Source organism: Abramis brama (genome assembly GCF_963993115.1).
Source record: "Abramis brama genome assembly, chromosome: 13".
Lineage (NCBI taxonomy): Eukaryota > Metazoa > Chordata > Actinopteri > Cypriniformes > Leuciscidae > Abramis > Abramis brama.
The window spans coordinates 35140866-35160291 of NC_139975.1; the positions used below are offsets into that span (position 1 = coordinate 35140866).

At 44.1% G+C, this 19426-nt stretch overlaps 2 protein-coding genes across 2 annotated transcripts in view; both read right to left on the bottom strand.

Moving 5' to 3' along the window:
• Positions 1-990: 990 nt before the first annotated feature.
• Positions 991-2764, bottom strand: LOC311094426 (ovomucoid-like). Its single transcript, XM_084132386.1, has 6 exons — positions 2673-2764; positions 2234-2259; positions 2046-2152; positions 1854-1938; positions 1655-1764; positions 991-1157 (listed from the first exon to the last, which is right to left on the bottom strand). Exons 1-6 carry the CDS (start codon positions 2710-2712, stop codon positions 1091-1093), a joined length of 435 nt encoding a protein of 144 aa, XP_083988512.1. The 5' UTR covers positions 2713-2764; the 3' UTR covers positions 991-1090.
• A 1308-nt stretch (positions 2765-4072) lies between these two features.
• The window catches only part of LOC311094427 (uncharacterized protein), a 28213-nt gene continuing 12859 nt past the window's right edge, over positions 4073-19426 (bottom strand). Inside the window, exon 5 of the mRNA XM_084132387.1 lies at positions 4073-4160. The gene's annotated coding sequence lies outside the window, so the exon portion shown is untranslated. The remainder of the gene's footprint in view (positions 4161-19426) is intronic.

The following is a 19426-nucleotide window of genomic DNA, read 5'->3' on the forward strand; positions in this document are numbered from 1 at the left end:
AAGGAATACAGATATGATCAACGGGACACTGATGTTTTCACATAATGGGCAAACTGTGTCAAAAGTGTGTAACAGCACTCAGTTAAACACAAAGAAGAGCACAGAAATCCCCATCTATCACACAGCACAGCAACAGTCAGTCAAGAGCAATGACAGAGGCAGAGAGCTTCATCCAGAGGAATTTACAGTCCGGGTCTCTTCTCTAGTCCAACAACCAACAGCCTTGCATTACGTCCAGGACCAATCCTAAAGGAGGAAGAGGAGACCGCAGAAACAACAACAGAACCAACACAGCTGCATTCTGTCACGGACGTTACAGAGAAATACTGATTTATGGGAGAAACCATTCAAACTTTAAAGATAAGTTCATCATCAAGTTGAAGATGAGATAAGATGGTATGGGCAGTATTTTAATGACATGTATTTGAAATATGCATTTAATTACTTTTGAGTAATTTGTATTTTCATTAAATAATATATTAATACTATAATTTGTACACTTCACAGGGCACTTATGGTCGAATGAAACGCACTTGAGGATTTCAGTGGAGTTTTCTGCACAGGGAGTGTTATTAACTTTTTTCTGTTATCTGCACATCATAGACTCAAACAAGAACAAAGCCTTATTATACACTTAACACACATTTGAACATCTGACAACTCTTGTTATATTTCTTAATATGCCCTATAAGGCAGAGGTTGATCTTGAGTATATGACTGGATGGCCTGGCCATCGTGGATGAATCTGCTTTATCTTGTGTATAAATATGACCCTTCTTTAATAAAATTGATTGTTATGGTATTACACGGTCTCAGTTTCCAACTGAAAGCTTCGAGGCTGCAGATAGTCTACCTGACAAATAATCTAACAGGAGTAAAAAATAAAAAACAACCATTTATGATATTCTGCTCTTGATATGGTTTGGGGACCTCCTTCCAATATTCACCTGTTTTATCTTGTCTTTACAAGATTTGAGGAAGAAAACAGAACAGCTTTAATATGCAACATTTATTTATGGATTAAACCATTACACATTCAGGTCATAATGAATGAGACATGAGTAGCTGACTAAAGGTCTGTCAAGCTGAATCATTCTTTTTTTTGCCATCCCACACATGGGCCTTGCTTCTGGATTAAGATTTGAGTGCCTGATGCCCTAAAAAGAAAAGAGAGATTAAGTTGAAGATTAAAGTTTGAAAGTGACCGACTCTAAACTGTTTTTAAACCTACAGTACTTTATTTTAAAATGCATGCATTTTTAAACTCACCTGATGGCAACACACAGTTCACATTCATTGCTGTATGTTATTCCATTGGATCCACACACAGGTTCAGATATCTTTGGGCATCCGTCAGACGGGTACTTGCAGCAATCAGGCTTGTTACATTTAATAAAAAAAATAAATAAATAAAGTGTTATTTGCACCTGGAGAAAAGCAATTCTACAGTCTTTATTTACTCACCTCTCTTGCTCCATCAGTTTGTGCATTCTCACACGGGCCTTCATTCTGGATTATGATTTGAGTGCATGAGTGCCTTTAAAAAAAAAAAAAAAAAGATTAAGTTGAAGATTAAAGTTTGAAAGTGACCGACTCTAAACTGTTTTTACACCTACAGTACTTTATTTTAAAATGCATGCATTTTTAAACTCACTTGATGGCAGCACACAGTGCGCATTCATTGTCATATGTTATTCCATTGGATCCACACACGGGTGAAAGTATCTTTGGGCATCCCTCAGACGGGTACTTGCAGCAATCAGGCTTGTCACATTTAAAAAATAAAAATAAAATATAAAATAAGTGTTATTTGCACCTGGAGAAAAGCAATTCTACAGTCTTTATTTACTCACCTCTCTTGCTCCAGCAGATATGGCCACTGTTTTTGCATTCTCACACGGGCCTTCATTCTGGATTAAGATTTGAGTGCATGAGCGCCTTTAAAAAAAAAATAAATAGAAAAATTAAAGTTTGAAAGTGACCCACTCTAAACTCTTTTACACCTACAGTACTTTATTTTAAAATGCATGCATTTATAAACTCACTTGATGGCAACACACAGCATGCATTCATTGCTGTATGTTATTCCATTGGTTCCACACACGGGTTTATACTCCGTTGTGCATACGTCAGGATCGCCCTTGCAATCAGGCTTGTCACATAAAAAGAAAAAAACATTATTATTGTCATTTGCATCTGGAGGAAAGTAATTCTACAGCCTGCATTTACTCACCGCTCTTGCTCCATCAGATATGGTCACTGTTTGTGTCAAGAAGGAAAAACAAGGATTAAAGTTTATCATGATATGGCAAGAGGAAATCAAATAACATACAAGCTAACTTCTTGTTTGGCCCATACAATGAAAGTCAATATGGTCTTTTTTTTTTTTTTTTTTTTTGACAAAAACTGAACTTTAGTCTTGTTTTTGTGAACTATACTTAAATTGAAAAAAAAAAAGTGACATTCAGACATTAAGTGTGATTGTCTTACTTCAGCAATGGTGAATTAAGTCTCTAAAGAATGTGCATACTTTATTAAAACAACCACATTGATTCATTATGAGCCACATTAGACTGTTGCTGAGTGTCAGTGTGTATCGCAGGTCCTCATGTGGCAAATTACCAACATCCTAACATCAGTTGTTTTGTAAATGAAATCATTACATTACTCACCTAGGACGCAGAGAAGGACGATGATTCCTCGTGCAAACATTATTCAAAACCTGAGAGTAAACTCACTGACGATATGATCAGTGATAAAATGATCCGCCTATTTATAGCAATACAATAAGCCTTTGTAGGATTTCCTAATTGCGCAGCCAGGTGTTCCCGATCACCACTCCTGGCGCCAAGCACCGGTGCGAGAGGACAGCTGCCATCCTGATTAGGGCTGGGTATCGTTCAAAATCTTTCGATCCGGTGCCATTTTCGATACCTCAGTTTCGATACCGGTTCCTAACGATACTTTTTTCGATACCAATTTTATAAAATCCATTTTAACAAGATTACATAACACATTACCTCAGGAAATTTTGGTTTTATTTTTTTAGTTTGACTCATGCTCCTTAGCCAGTGCACAAAGGAACAAAAAATGTTTTATAAAGAGCTCATGCTCACCAAAGCTGATTTTTTTTTTTTTTTTTTATAAAAAATACAGTAAAACTTGTAATATTGTTAAATAGTAGCCTATTACAATTTAAAATCTTATTTGAATATATTTCAAAATGTAGTTTATTCCTGTGATGTCAAAGCTGAATTTTCAAAATCATTACTTCAGTGTCACATGATCCTTCAGAAATATGAAAACAGTTTGCTGCTTAATATATTGGAAACTATGATAACATTTTTTCATGATTCTTTGATGAATAAAAATGTCAAAAAAACAGCATTTATTTAAAAACGAAATATTTTGTAACATTACACGTTTTAATGTCACTTTTGATAACTTTAATGCATCCTTACTGAAAAAAAATTCTGACTAACCAACACATTTTTTGAACGGCTGTGTACACTCAGTAGGTCATTATTGCAATATAAACACTGTCAGAGTGATCAACAAGGTATCTCTTCATTCACCAGTCGAAGACGGAGCCACTTTCTGCTCTTATGTTTACTCCGTGGCCGTGCACTGTCAAGGTCTTCATCATATCTGTCGCGGTACCGGTCTTTGCAGCAATTATTTTACCGCAAATACTGCATCGCGCGCTGTTGAGCCTGGAGAAATGTAGCCACACTTTTGATCGACTTTTCCACATCTTTAAGGTATTGTATTGTGTGTGTGTGTGTGTGTGTGTGTGTGTGTGTGTGCTCGCGTCTCATGAATATGTACGCGGAGAGTTTGTGTGTGCTCGCGTCTCATTGAGTATGTGCGCGAGTTTTGTGTGTGTGTAAATTATACGTGTTGTAAGTAATTCATAAGTAAGTAATATATATATATATATATATATATATATATTGTCACGGGTGAGAAATCACACAACAAGGTCGCTCGGTGAAAAGTAGCCCCGGAGGGTGGATTTATTGAAAATACTTCAACAATGGGTGAAAGCGGTGAAATGAGATGAATGCTGCCTTCGTGGCTGGTGCTCCTGTGAAGTCCTCGTGGTCGTGAAGGTGGGTGTCCAGGCGTGCTCGGTCGGGCTGTCGGTCACTCGCTGCCTTCTGTTTAGACGAGAAACAAAGGATTAGTATCAGCATGAGACGGGTTGTCTGTCGAAGTGAGAGAAGTGGCGGCTTTTACACAGTGGCGCAAAAAGTGGGTATGCGCTATATGCGGCGCATAGGGGCGCGCAGCACCAGGGGGGCGCCAAAGCGATGGTAATTTTTTTTTTTTTTTAAATTCATACGTAGCTGCTGTTGTGCGTTTCTAAATAAGTTCTGCATCTCCCCAATGCTATATAATTTTTTAGAGGACTAACAGGATAGAGTAGAATATTCATAAGATTCCATCATATAGCCTAATTTTGACATAGAGGGGGGGGGGGGGGGGGGGGGGTAATATCGCGAGCAGGCGGGGGCGCCGTGAGCGCTGAGCGAGCAGGTTCGAGTCGAAAAAGATGGATAGGCAAGGCAAGGCAAGTTTAAGTTTTATCTTTTTGGATAAAGCAAGCAAAAAAGCTGCTTTTTTTTTACATTTTTCATTACACACGTAGATCAGCGGCCCATTGGTTGTTTTCTTGATTGTCACTGGGCTGGCCTAATCACATCTTTAATGTGAAGTATATAAATTAGCAAAAAACTAATTATGAAACTTTCCTTTAGTTTTCAGTGCATTTGTTTTACAACAATATATGGCTATTACTATCATGGGATTAATAGTTAACTATTATTATGTAGTGTAATGTAGACAGACAGTGTTACTAAAAAAGGTTTGAATTTTTTTTTTTTTTTTTTTTGCACACTGAATATGGGTTGGAGCTTTTAATTTTGAACTCTCAAAGTGCATCAGATTGATGAATTCAACATTAAAAAGCACAAAATTTTCTGACGGGGGAGCATGCCCTCCAACCCCCCTAGAAGGACAGAGGTCATCACTGAGAAGTATACAGTATTTCAATTTTATTAATAAATGACAATTTTATACTTATTTCATCTGTTAGCTATCACTCGTTCCTCACTAGGCTACATGGGCAGTTATTTATTTCTTTGTTGTTGTTTTTTCAAGCCATACAATTGCTGGCCACTTCTTGTCAGCCACAATCCAAAGATCGTCATGTATTGCGTAGGGATCTGGCAAGATCTCATCATTGCTGAGAGTAAGTTTTTTAATATAATCGCCACGGTCGGAGGTACTAATGGCTTCCCACATAATCCATCGTTAAATCTTTGATTTACAGTAAATTAACGTTGTCAACGTGTCATGAAATGTTGCAGGTCGTAAAGCATCACATACATGCATCACAGTACATGCATCACATACATGCATCGCAGTATGTCCGGATTTTGATTCGTAAACAGTTGGACGTTTTACATAATGTTATATTTATATGAAACACAAACAAACAGATCCAACTCTGATTGGATTGCAAATTGCAGTTTATTATTGAGTCAACAAGATATTACAAACAATGTTCTTTTACAGAACTCGGCATAACAGATAGCGGTTTTCTGCCTCCTGGATGCACGCGCATCCGGTATTGTTTGTATACAAGAAACCCGTGTATATAAAACCCAATTGAATATAAAAAAGTCCAGTATTTATCGCGCTTGTCATCGGCAGCTGTCAGTCACAGTTGCCAGGCGACAAGAATGATTCCTCCGTAGGCTAGACCGGTCCGAGCGCTTCAGATGAGCCCTTTGATATGGGACGCAGCTGTAGTTAGCAACAATTTGTTAATATTGTGACAATAGGCCTACATTTTGTTACTTTAATTTTTGGAACTGCATATTTCGTTAAGTATTCACATACAAATGTGAAGTAACCTACTGAAGTACTTTTTTCCCCTCACATATGATTTTACATTAAACTACGCAAAAGTATAAAATGTAACAACCTTGAAAATATTTAGAAGTAAAATGCAGTAGACTTATATAAATACAAAACGATCATAAAAACCCTGAGAAGGAGTTTTTCCCCCCCTGAATACATACCTCTAGTTTTACTCTTGATACTTTAAGTACATTAGAGTATGCAAGATAATTTTACTTAAGGTTTTAGTAGTTCTCTTACGAGAGGTCTCTCGTACTGTGTAAGTATCTTACGCTAGGGGAAAATCTCTTTTCTGGAGATATTGAAGCCAAAAAATTATCCTTTCATTTTGTATTAATGTAAAACACGTTGCAGCAGTATGCAGGCATAGGCGAGACAGCTCGCGCGCCTATTGGCTGCTCTGCGGCAACTGCATCAGCCTATCGAGCGAGGCCTATCGTGACGTCAGATCCAATGAGGGCGCTTCGTGCCCACTGCGCTGAAACGGGCGTGGCTTAGGCCTATAAATAAGGCTCGAAAACAGCTGATATCTGATTTTTCATCTCTTCAGTGAAGCTCACGCATCGCTGGATCCGGAGAGAGAAGCCGCGCCGTCTGAAGAAGCCTTTCAGTGGGACGAGCCATCACTTGAAGCCGCTGGCCACGCCGCCTTCTACTGCCGCTCCTGCTGCGCTATCCGGCGCCTATATCCTTTTTACTCTCTGTTCTGTGCGTGTGTTCGCCGGCGCGACACACACTCTAAAAGAGCTAGCGTCTTTTTTAAGATGCCTTCATGTGGCTCGTGCAGAGCCCCACTCAGCGACGGGGACCGTCATGTCATCTGCGTTTCCTGCCTGGGTGAAGATCACGCAGCGCTTGCGCTCGCTGATGGCGGCTGCCCTCACTGCGAGCTACTGCCTATGGCGACTCTGAGGACTTGTCTGGCAGCTTTCTCCGAGCCTGCACTTCCGCCCGCTGCGTTGCCGCGCCGTAAAAAGCGCCGTGCTCAGCGGGTCCCAGAACCTTCTCCAGCCCGCCATGAGGCACTTCCTACCGAAGCGCTCCAGTTCTGCAGCGGGCCGTGCGAAACCACCTGCTCGGAGCTCACAGCCACAGCCTCCGCCCCCCGCCGCCTCGTCGCAGCACCGACAAGCCCGAAGCTCGAGGCCGCGCTCTCGCTCGACTAGCCACCGCCCCGCTCCGCTTGGGCCACGGCCTAGGATTGCGTTGAAGCCCGAGGCCCCAAAGTCGTCCTAGCACGCCTAGGAAAGCGTTGGTGTTCGAGACCCGCCGTGGCTGGACTTCCACCGAAGCTCATCGCTCGTTCAGTTCCAAGAGATGTGACTGTTTCAGTGTATTCTGCAGTGTACAAGCCGGAAAAGCTGCCCGCTTGCTTGCACACAAATGCCGTTTTTTACGGCTACCCAGATAAATCCCATAAAGAGTGTATTTTCTGGTGTCCCGGCTACGGCCGATGGGGCTATGAGTGTAGAAGGCATGCCCACTGCCCAGTGCCCATCCCTACACACAAGCACAGCCCTTCACACAGGGCCCACGCTCATAAAGTCGATTGCGCATCCACCATAGTAAACTTGCCCACTGCCCAGTGCCCACAAACACTATGTTCTGCATGTTTCACGGTTTCTGTAAAAACGAAACCAGTGCGCATTCACTCTGCTCAGGCAGACAATGCGCTCGACGCAGTAAATGTGCCCGCTCTCCCGCGCCCGCATTCACTCACAGACATGACAAGTCCCACGGGACTCGCCCAGCACTCCCTCACTCGGTTAAACACCGCAGCGGGGTCGAGCGCGGGCAATCTGCCCGCTGTGATCAGCGCGCTCCTCTCCTCAAATGTCACGAACATAACGCTTATGTTACAGCGCACCAAAGCGTCTCTGTCGCCGAGCGACCAGAGCGCTCTTCGCATTCAACCCCTAGCCACCCATGCAGATGCATGGGCAGCGCTTCCCGGGGTTTCGGAATGGGTGCTAGTCATTATAAAAAGAGGCTATTAGTTACAGTTCTGTCGACGCCCTCGCCGTGCGGCGGCGCGGGTCAAAACCACGGTGAATACAGAAGTAGCACACCTACTTCGAGCCGAAATATCGAAACTGTTGAGCAAAGGGGCAATAGAGCCTTTATCTCAAGCTCAAAGTGAAAGGGGGCTGTACAGCAGATACTTCCTGGTACCGAAGAAAGACGGGGGTCTCAGACCCATACTAGATCTAAGACAACTGAACAAAGCATTGGCGAGACGCCGGTTCAAAATGCTCACGACCAGAAAAATCCTCGCACAGGTTCGCCGAGGAGACTGGTTTATGTCAATAGATCTGAAAGATGCGTATTTTCAAATACAGATAGCGTCACGTCACAGGCGATACTTGAGATTCGCCTTCGAGGGCCAGGCATATCAGTACAGAGTCCTACCCTTCGGCTTGTCCCTAGCACCCCGTACACCTACGATGTGCATGGTCACGCCCCTCAGACTCCGGGGCATGCGAGTATTGAACTACTTTGTTACGAACCTCCAGTGGAAAGTCTAGAGGAGGAGGAGGTTGGTGACAATAATTAAACCATTTCGGGTTGAGGGAACAAAGGAGACCAATTCATCAATGAGTCTGGTGTTTATTTACAACATTAAATAAACCAAAAAATACAACAGATACAAGAAAAAAGGTAAATCTCAAAAAAAAAAACAACAACTACAACACAACTACGAAAAGGAAACAAACACATTAGTAGTTACCACCCTCTCTCCACTGAGAGAGTAGCACAAGGGTCAGACTTGATACACTCTACGGCAGAAACTCCACGAAGCCATTTCAGCATCACCCAGCTCCGGTAAGCAGTAGGTACATAGACGTCAGCTCTCCACACACCTCAACAACAGTCTGTCTGTTCTCTTCCCTTTTTACCAAATCCCCGCTCTCCTGCTTATTGCCAACAGGTGTGCATACTAATTGATTGCCAACTGGAGACAGGTGTGCACACAGGACCTGCAAAGGATAGACAAGCAGCAGTACACCTGGCATACATACACACACACACGGCCTAAGGGCCGTAACACTCCCCCCCATAAAATCCAACTAAAGACAAGACAAAACAAAAACATTACCACCTAAACTCACCCCCCCACACACCCCGGATGAATAGTAAATAGGGAAAATCTCTCACCCGCGAGACAATGTGTCCGCTATCACATTGTCAGCTCCCTTCTTATGACGGATCTCCAAGTTGTAACCCTGCACCAACAGAGCCCACCTCATCAGACGTTGGTTGTGATTATACATTTGGGACAAGAAAACCAGAGGGTTATGATCTGTAAATACAACAACTGGAGAAGGGTTACAACCAAAATAAACTTCAAAATGCTGCAAAGCAAGCAGCAATGCGAGGGTCTCTTTCTCTATTGTAGAGTAATTTAGCTGATGTTTCTTAAACTTGACAGAGAAGTAGCTAACCGGATGACACACATCTCCTTCTCCATCTTGCAACAGCACAGCACCAGCGCCGGTGGCACTCGCGTCAACCTCAAGCTTAAAGGGGAGAGAAAAGTTTGGCGCAGCCAGGACAGGGGCACAACAGAGGAGAGATTTCACTGCTTCAAAAACATGTTGACACTCGTCCGTCCACACAAACGGCACAGTGGGACTACACAAACTAGTCAGGGGCGCGACGACTACAGAGAAGTTTTTGCAAAAACACCTGTAATACCCAGCCATACCAAGAAAACGACGGAGCTCACGTCTGGTCGTGGGGGCTGGGTAGGCTAGCACAGCAGTAACCTTGGCGTCAACAGGGCAGACCTGGCCATGGCCCACCTGCTTACCCAAGTACGTCACGATGGCCTTTCCAAACTCGCACTTCGCTAAGTTCAGTGTCAGTGATGCTGCCGCCAACCTCTGGAACACCTCGGTCAAAATTGACATGTGACTAGTCCAGTCGTCTGTGTACACTACCACGTCATCTAGGTAGACATTGCAATTTGGTACAGTCCCTAATACTATCTGCATCAGGCGCTGGAACGTTGCCGGTGCATTTCTGAGCCCGAAGGCCATAACCGTATACTGCATGAAGTGGTCAGGAGTTACAAACGCAGAGATATCAGAGGCCCGAGGGGTTAATGGCACCTGCCAGTACCCCTTCAGCAAATCTAACTTAGTGATATACTCCGCGGGACCAATACTATCAATGCAGTCCTCCATCCTGGGTAAAGGGAACGAGTCTGGGACTGTCACTGCATTTACCTTACGAAAATCTGTACAAAAACGCAGTGTACCGTCAGACTTAGGAGTAAGTAAACATGGAGAACTCCACGGACTACAGCTGGGCCTGGCTAACCCATTTCGTATTAGGTAGTCAACTTCCTTTTTCATCATCTCTCTCTTAGCCAGCGGACAACGATAGGCATGCTGCTTTATTGGGGCCGCTGTACCAATGTTGATATCGTGACACATTACAGTGGTCTGGGATGGCACATCGCTAAACAGAGAGAGATGAGAAGTTATTAACAACATTACATCATCACGCCGATCTGGGGAGAGATATGACAAATGTGTCTCTAGGTCAGACAAGAGCTCCGAATTGGGCAACCTACCACCCTGATGACCTTCACCGAGCCCTGATAACCCATCGTCAGGTTCTGCCCCGTCACAAACCATGGAAGCAATGGTGTCGCCGAAAACAGCAGTCTCCGGAGTTTCTTCGTGCTTCCCCTGAGCCCCTTCTCTGGAATGATAAGACTTTAACATATTAACGTGACACAGGCGTTTCTTTCTTTTTCGGTCAGGTGTGTGAACGATGTAATCAGTTTCCGACACTTTGTTTTCCACCACATAGGGTCCTGAAAAACGAGCAGTAAGGGCAGCGCCGAGCACAGGCAGTAAAACCAACACTTGTTCACCTGGTTTAAATTGCCGTTCAACCGTTTGTCTGTCGAACCGCTGCTTCATGCCTTCTTGTGACAAAGCCAGAGCCTTCTTTGCCAAGGAGGTGGCACAGTGCAACCGCTCCCTGTTCCGGGATACAAAATCCAATACATTAACATTCGGCAAGGATTCAGACACCAACTGCTCCTTCAATACCTTAAGTGGTCCTCGCACACTATGACCAAACACAAGTTCAGTCGGACTGAACCCCAAAGACTCTTGCTTAGCATTGCGAACTGCAAAAAGCACATACGGCACACCTTCATCCCAGTCTCTTTCTGTATCATAACAGAATTTCTTTAACGTGGACTTAAGCGTCTGGTGCCAACGCTCAAGCGCACCTTGTGATTCCGGGTGATAGGCACTAGACACGGAATGTGAAATTCCCAGCTCTTGCAACGTCTGACGGAAAATCTTGGACAGGAAATTAGTACCTTGGTCGGTCTGTACAACCTTTGGCAATCCAAAAGTAGTAAAGAATTTGATTAGAGATTTCGTGATAGTTGGAGCGGTGATGTTCCTTAATGGCACAGCCTCCGGAAAACGGGTGGACACGCACATTACCGTTAACATAAACTGGTTCCCTGACTTAGTCCTAGGCAAGGGACCAATACAATCCACAATAACATGCTCGAAGGGTTCTCCAACAGCAGGAATTGGATGCAGCGGGGCAGGAGGCACGACCTGATTAGGTTTACCAACAATTTGGTATGTACTGCAAGTTTTACAATAATGCGTTACATCTGCCTTAATGCCTGGCCAGAAGAAATGCTCGAGTACACGATGGTAAGTTTTGGTGACACCTAGATGGCCCGACCACAGATGTTCATGCGCTAACCCTAGCACGTACTGACGCCATCCCGCCGGAACTACAACCTGATAAACAGTGTCACAACCCTCAGTCAGATCATCTGCCGTCCCACCCCGAGGAACCCACTTACGCATCAACACCCCATCCTCAATAAAAAAACGCTGCTGACTTGAACACCCATTATCATCACACTCAGCAGTAGCAAAACATTTAGCCAGGGTGAGATCACTCTTTTGAGCCTCGACAAGGACTTCACGGGTTAATGGCAATGTTTTCTTGAAGACAGTGACAGAGGGGGTAACACTTACAGGACCCTTCTCGAGACCGTTCTCTGCCCCTCCACTAGAGGGCAGCTGGTCCTCCCTTAACGCAGAGGAAAATAGTGAATCCGCGAGATCCACCCCTTGGGCCTGCTTACGAACTTGCGCCCTAGTCAACACACTGGCTGAAAACACTTCAGGATGCTTCTGAACCAACTCATCAGGTTCAGTTTCAGAGATAGGAGTATCTACCACCTCTAGGTCTGGATAAACTTTTCCGCCAGCAATGTCATTTCCCATAATAAAATCTACACCATCCACAGGAAAACGAGACCGAACAGCCACGGGAAAGAAACCAGATGCTAGCTTGGACTGCATATGAATGGAATGTAAAGGAGCTGGCACAAAGCTCATTCCGATACCCTGAACTACAGTGCTCACGTCACAAGCAGATTGAGAAGTCAATGGTAGTACGCTAGCCAGAATAAATGAGCGTGAACCACCGGTGTCCCTCAGCACTGTGACTGGACGCTGATCCTCAGGTTTGCCTGTAAGGGATACCAGTCCCTTGGAAATAAATGGCCTGAAGCATTCATCAGGTTCTTTCAAAACCAGCTGCCCACCACAGGGAGATACCATCTTAATCAACCCAACTCCTTCTGGTTTAGCCACTGGAGACTGGGACTTTCGTTTATACAGAGCACAATCTGCAATAAGATGATCAGGTTTTTGACAAAAAAAACAACGTTTGTCCCCCTGTGCCCCTGAGCTAACACGAATGCTCTGAGTGTTACTAGGCTTCTTTACAGTATCATCATAAGAGAACGAGTAATGTCTGACAGACGTGTTCTTGTGTGTCAAAGCAAACTCATCAGCAAGCGTGGCAGCCTGCTGCAGCGTGGTTACTTTCTGTTCATTGAGATAAATGACAATCTTTTCAGACACACAGTTCTTAAATGCTTCCAACAGCATCAACTCGCGAACTGAGGAGAAATCATCGGCTTTACACGCAGCACACCACCTATCAAACAAAATCCCTTGTTCTCTAGCAAAATTAATGAAAGTCTGGCCTACCCCTTTTCTGAGAGCCCTGAAATGTTGCCTGTACGCCTCTGGCACTAGTTCATACACCTGCAAGATGGCGCTCTTAACTTTTTCATAAGAGAGGCTGTCTTGCACGGACAATGATGAGCACGCCTCCTGAGCCTTCCCCGACAGTTTACACTGTAACAGGATGACCCACACATCTTTTGGCCAATTCAGGGCAACAGCAATGCGTTCAAATGCAGTAAAATAGCTCTCAATGTCAGTTTCACGGAAAACAGGGACCAGAGAAATATGTTTACTTACATCAAAATTACCAGTAGCGTTAGATCCTGATGACGCTGTACCGGCAACATTGGCTGGGAACTGTGCTGACCGTAACTCCAACTCACGCATTCTTATGGCTGTTTCCGCCTCTAACTTCTTTAGCTCCAACACCCTGGTCGACTCAGCTTCTATCTTTTTAAGCTCTAACTCCCTCCTGAACTGGTACTCGCGTTCGCGCTCCTCCCTTTCCAAATGGAGCCGAGCCAAACGAACCTTCAACCGCGCGTCCCCTCCAGAAGTAGAAGAGGTCAATGGATTATACCTCGGCAGAGTGAACTGCCTACCCTCGCCCTGCTTTACACCGGGTGTATCGGCCACATCATGTGGCGTGGCCACTTCTTCTACCACCGGACCAGATTGTTTCGCTGCTACCCCAGTGGGCAAATCTAATGAAATTAAAACACCACTCTGCACTAACCCGTCAGTCACAACTGCCCGCAACTCTGCTTTAACCAAGGAACTGGACGCAGAAAAACCATAATGTTTAGCAATAGCAAACAGGTCAGTTTTCTTACATCCACCCAGCTGCTCTAGCGTAGGGTTTGCTACAAACTCTTCTAAACTAAACGCAGCCATCCTCACCACAATAGCTACCTGGCTAACACAAATGGAAACACTAACCAACAATGCAACAAACAATTGTACGCAGACACGCCACAGCAAGATCGCGTAGGTTACACAAAAAAAAACAGTCACACACCAGCTTCCTCAAAGAATAACCACTTCCCCCAGGACCTGCCTACCCAAACCTTAGCCTAAACTGTCTTCTGGGGCTTGCCGGGCTCGAGGCAACTTTAAAGGCAAACTTCGGTGGCCGGAGCCCCGAAAACCTACCCCCGACAGGGATCTCGTCCCCACCCAGGATTTGCCCCGAAAATAATAAAGGAAAAATAACAACCAAGTGCCCGATGGAAAGACTGCAGAACAGCCTAGCTAGACACTTCTAACTAGCTGGGGAAAAGGTCTTCTCTGGAAAGACTGGATAGTGAAAACCCACACAAAACAATTTCAACACCACTAGAAACGATAACTACCTACAACTTTGTTCCATACAACCCAAAGTGTTTGGGAAAACATTAAATCCTGGACGAGCCCCCAAATTGTTACGAACCTCCAGTGGAAAGTCTAGAGGAGGAGGAGGTTGGTGACAATAATTAAACCATTTCGGGTTGAGGGAACAAAGGAGACCAATTCATCAATGAGTCTGGTGTTTATTTACAACATTAAATAAACCAAAAAATACAACAGATACAAGAAAAAAGGTAAATCTCAAAAAAACCAACAACAACTACAACACAACTACGAAAAGGAAACAAACACATTAGTAGTTACCACCCTCTCTCCACTGAGAGAGTAGCACAAGGGTCAGACTTGATACACTCTACGGCAGAAACTCCACGAAGCCATTTCAGCATCACCCAGCTCCGGTAAGCAGTAGGTACATAGACGTCTGCTCTCCGCACACCTCAACAACAGTCTGTCTGTTCTCTTCCCTTTTTACCAAATCCCCGCTCTCCTGCTTATTGCCAACAGGTGTGCATACTAATTGATTGCCAACTGGAGACCTGCAAAGGACAGACAAGCAGCAGTACACCTGGCATACATACACACACACACGGCCTAAGGGCCGTAACGATTGGCTGATTCTAGCTCAATCACACTCAGAGCTTATAGAGCACAGGACCGTTTTACTCGAACACCTCGAGAATCTAGGTGTAAGAGTCAATTGGGTGAAGAGTTCTCTGATCCCCAGTCAGATAATATGCTTTCTGGGCACAGAACTGGACTCGCAGTCTATGATAGCGCGGCTGTCATCACAGCACACGCTGGACATTCAGCGCGCAGCGAGCTCTTTCCGCTGTGGCGCGACCGTCCCGCTCAAGAAATTTCAGAAGATGCTGGGTTTCATGGCCTCAGCATCATCAGTTCTCCGGCTGGGCTTGCTCCGCATGCGCCCTCTGCAGTTCTGGTTAAAAGCGCGAGTACCGCACCGAGAATGGGCGTCCGGTCTGCTTCATCTCAAGGTCGATCAGACATGCATCTAAGCTCTGTAACCTTGGAAAGCGAACGACTGGTACCAATCAGGTGTAAGCCTGGGGACTTCCTCGAGGATGAAAGTGGTGTCAACAGACGCCTCCACCTCGGGATGTGGATCGCTGCTCGAGGGCAGACCGTTCTTCGGCCGATGGTCAGAACGGGAAAAGCTTCAACATATAAACTGCCTGGAAATGCTGGCAGTGGACAACGCGCTGACGCTGTCCAGGAACACCGTTCCGACGGGCGAATGGTCTCTACACCCACATACAGTCGAACTGTGGAAAGTGTCGAAAGTGGACCTGTTCGCGTCTCACGAAAACGCTCACGCTGCCCGCTCTATGCTTTTCCCCCCGTCTCTCTCCTCAGGTGATAGAACGGATCAGGGAAAAGGGATGCTCAGTGCTGCTCGTAGCGCCGCTCTGGAAGAACCAACCGTGGTTCCCAGTTCTGATGCAGCTAGCGAACACTGCCCTGTGGCCAGTGCCAGTGAGAAGGGACCTCCTCTCTCAGGCCAGGGGTTCGATTTGGCATCCTCACCCGGAGCTGTGGTCCCTTCATGTATGGAATATCAACGGGTACCCGCTGACCTCCCAGAGGGAGTGTTAAACACTATCACTCAGGCTAGAGCTCCGTCTACTCGACGGCTCTATTCCTCAAAGTGGTCGATGTTTTCCGGCTGGTGTACAGCTCGGGGCATTTCACCCCTAGACTGTGGGGTGACGGAGGTTCTCTCCTTCCTACAAGAGCTACTGGATAAGGGCAGGACCCCTTCCACGCTCAAAAAAATAATAATTCTCTCTCTCTCTCTCTCTCACACACACACGCACACACAACAAATAACAAACAAAATGTATATGTGTGACTGTGCACCCCAACTCCAGCATTTACTCTCAGGTTGAAGGTGTCTTTGCAAATAATCATGACGGTTTCCATGTCCTGGATGTTTTCAAAAATGAACGTGAAAGGCTCCATGGCATCGCACTTCATCGACTCCATCAGCACCCTCCACACTTTCATTTGGTCATCATGATCCATCAACATGTATGATGGTTTTTGCACCTGGCCAGTGAAAAGCCTAAGACTGTTCCTCACAATGTATTCTGCCTGGTACATATGTTTCAATGTGAGGGGCAGCTCCTCCACTTCTACCTGTTCCTCCTATGATAAAGTAAAATACCATAAATTAAGACTACACTACAACATATGGGGCCCTGTCTTGCACCCAGCGCAATTGACTTTGTACACCGACGCATGTATCATTCCTATTTTGCACCCGCGCAAAGCTGACTTTTTCCTCCACAGACGCACGTCGGTTACAGTTTTTCTCATTTGCTAAGACACACTAAATGAAACTGGGATCCGCTTTATCTTCATCATCACATTATTAGCACAGCAGAAGTCTTCTCTTGCAAATGTTTTAACACTTTTTCATTTGTTTCACACATTTTTCACACCCTTTGTCAAAACAGTTACCACAGATCTCATTGAAAGACCCCAAACTCTATTGGATTCACTGTGTTGAACAAAAGGAAAACATCTATTCACAGCTGATAGAAAGTACTTGCATAATTATAAAACTCTATGCACCTGTGTGAAACTCATTTGCACAACTCTTCAATCAGCAATCAGTCCTCATCCATCTATAAAAGATGCCACGTCTGTGTTGCTATTTGCAAGCATGGATCAAAGAGGCCATAGAGTAAGAGCCCAGAGGAAGAGGAGCCCAGAGGGAGAGGAGCTGCAGCAGCAAGAGGACAAAATCGAGCTCAAGTTTCAAATGAAATTCGGGCAACAATTATGGACCATGTCATCAATCATGGCTTGTCCTTTAGAGAGGCTGGACAAAGGGAGCCTCTGAGTCGGAGCACTGTGGCATCTATTGTCAGGCTTTTTCGGAATGAGAACCGGTAATTCACAGTGTTACTGTAATGTAAACCACTGTGTATTTCAGCTTTACTGTATTGCCCTGTTAGCAGAACAAACTGTGTCTACAGTAATGCAGATGTTTTATCAATCCCATTTATGTGACTGTCATACAGTAATGTCAATTTTGACATGCTTTTTGCTTTTACTTTATAGGATCCACACATTACCACACACTGGTGGCAGAGGAAAGATATTTAGTATTGAACAGGAGTCTGCCATTGAAGATATGGTAGTGGCAAACAATGCAATCAGACTGCGTGAAATCCAGGCAGCAGTAATTGCAGATCAGGGAGCATTTAGAAATATAAACAGTGTGAGTTTGGCAAATATAGATCGAGTCCTTAAACGAAACCATGTCAGAATGAAGCTGCTGTACAGAGTTCCATTTCAAAGAAACTCTGACATCGTAAAGGAGGCACGATTCCAGTATGTGCAGGTACAGATTTTTTTATTGTAATGCCTTGTTTACCATAGTTACATGCGGCTGGAATACTGTAATTTGCTTTATGAATTTTCTCTTTTTCTTAAAGAATAATGGAGCTTGAAGCTGAAGGGGCACATCACAAATTCATTTTTGTGGAGGAAGCCGGCTTCAACCTCTGTAAAGTGAGGAGACGCGGGAGGAACATCATTGGGCAGAGGGCCACTGTCACAGTGCCAGGTCAGAGGGGTGCCAATATCACCATGTGTGCTGCCATCTCCAATGATGGGGTCCTTTGCCACATACCAACCATTGGCCCATACAATACAGAACAATCACATTTCTTGATGCATTGAAAGAAATACTGATTCCACCTGAAGAGAGAGGGCTGTTGAGGCCTGGCATGACTCTGTATGTCATAATTTGGGACAATGTGGTTTTCCATCACTCTCGCCTTGTGAACGAATGGTTTGCAGCACAGCCTCATATTATGATGCAATTCCTTCCTGCATACTCCCCTTTTCTGAACCTAATCAAGGAGTTCTTCTCTGCTTGGAGGTGGAAGGTGTATGATCACCGGACATATGAGCAGATGCCCCTCCTGGAGGCAATGAATGCTGGTTGCCCGGCAATAGGTGCAGAGGACTGCCAGGGATGGATACGCCATGCAAGGAGGTATTTCCCTCGGTGCATTGCAAGGGAAAACATTCAATGCGATGTTGATGAGACCCTGTGGCATAATCGTCAAGAACGAATGGACTAAATGTGAAAGATAAAATATATTTTAAAGGTATTTTCTCACATAAGTTTCCTTTGGTAGTTTTTTTTTTTTTTTTCAGTATCCATTTGAGTTTGTAAAGTATTTCATATTGATGGCTGTATTTTGTTTTTTGTTGTCCATTGTGTAATTATTGATTGAAAGAATAGAATAAATTCATTTGACCACAAGTTGTGGTGTTTGATGGAAATATTTGCTTATGTTGCATTCGCTCAAAACACTTCTGTTTAGCTATGCATTTACTGAATGAGCACTGTGCCACTGTTCATCCGAATGTTTGTACTGTATTTTATTATATTTTTCTAAACTGTTTTAATTATTCTTATTTCTTTTATTATTTTAATTTTTTCTATGTAAAGCACTTTGAATTGCCATTGTGTAAATGTGCTATATAAATAAACTTGCCTTGCCTTGCCTTGCCTTTTACAGTTTTTCTCGATTGTTTACACACATTTTCTGGTACTTGAGACACAATGACCACAACATGTAACTCATTCACCAACCCCCTGAACCAATTCTGCTAAACTACAAGCACAATTCCTGCTTTACACTCAAATTGCAGTTCTAAATCACACTTTTTTCAAAACACTACACACAATTCTCTGCTTTTGGCACAATTTTCATGCAGAAAATCTCTTGTTTTCACAAGGAACACACTGCCATTCAGATATGCACACTGACTCATCACATGGGCAAACACAGTTTTACAATTAGCAATCAGAGCTTTAGCATAAAAGGGCAACAGGTGAGCTCTTCAATGGAGCAATGGATGCCAACATTGGATTTTTTTTTTTTTTACTGTAACTGTATACAGTAAATTCTTCTGTTGTTTTGTATGTAGACCACTGTATGAACAACTTTGTGTTGGTTGGGATGTACACTGTGTACATTGTTTTTGTGGGAAAAATAAAATATATTTGTTACCATGTATTTGTGTGTTCTGACTATAAAAACAATATTCTCAAATATTTTACAACACACTTA

Coding starts and splice junctions, on each gene's coding strand:
- LOC311094426 (XM_084132386.1), bottom strand. CDS start 2,712: ATGTTTGCACGAGGAATCATCGTCCTTCTCTGCGTCCTAG. Junction 2,260..2,672: donor CGTCCTTCTCTGCGTCCTAG/GTGAGTAATGTA, acceptor TGACACAAACAG/TGACCATATCTGATGGAGCA. Junction 1,939..2,045: donor ATGCTGTGTGTTGCCATCAA/GTGAGTTTATAA, acceptor TTTTTTTTAAAG/GCGCTCATGCACTCAAATCT.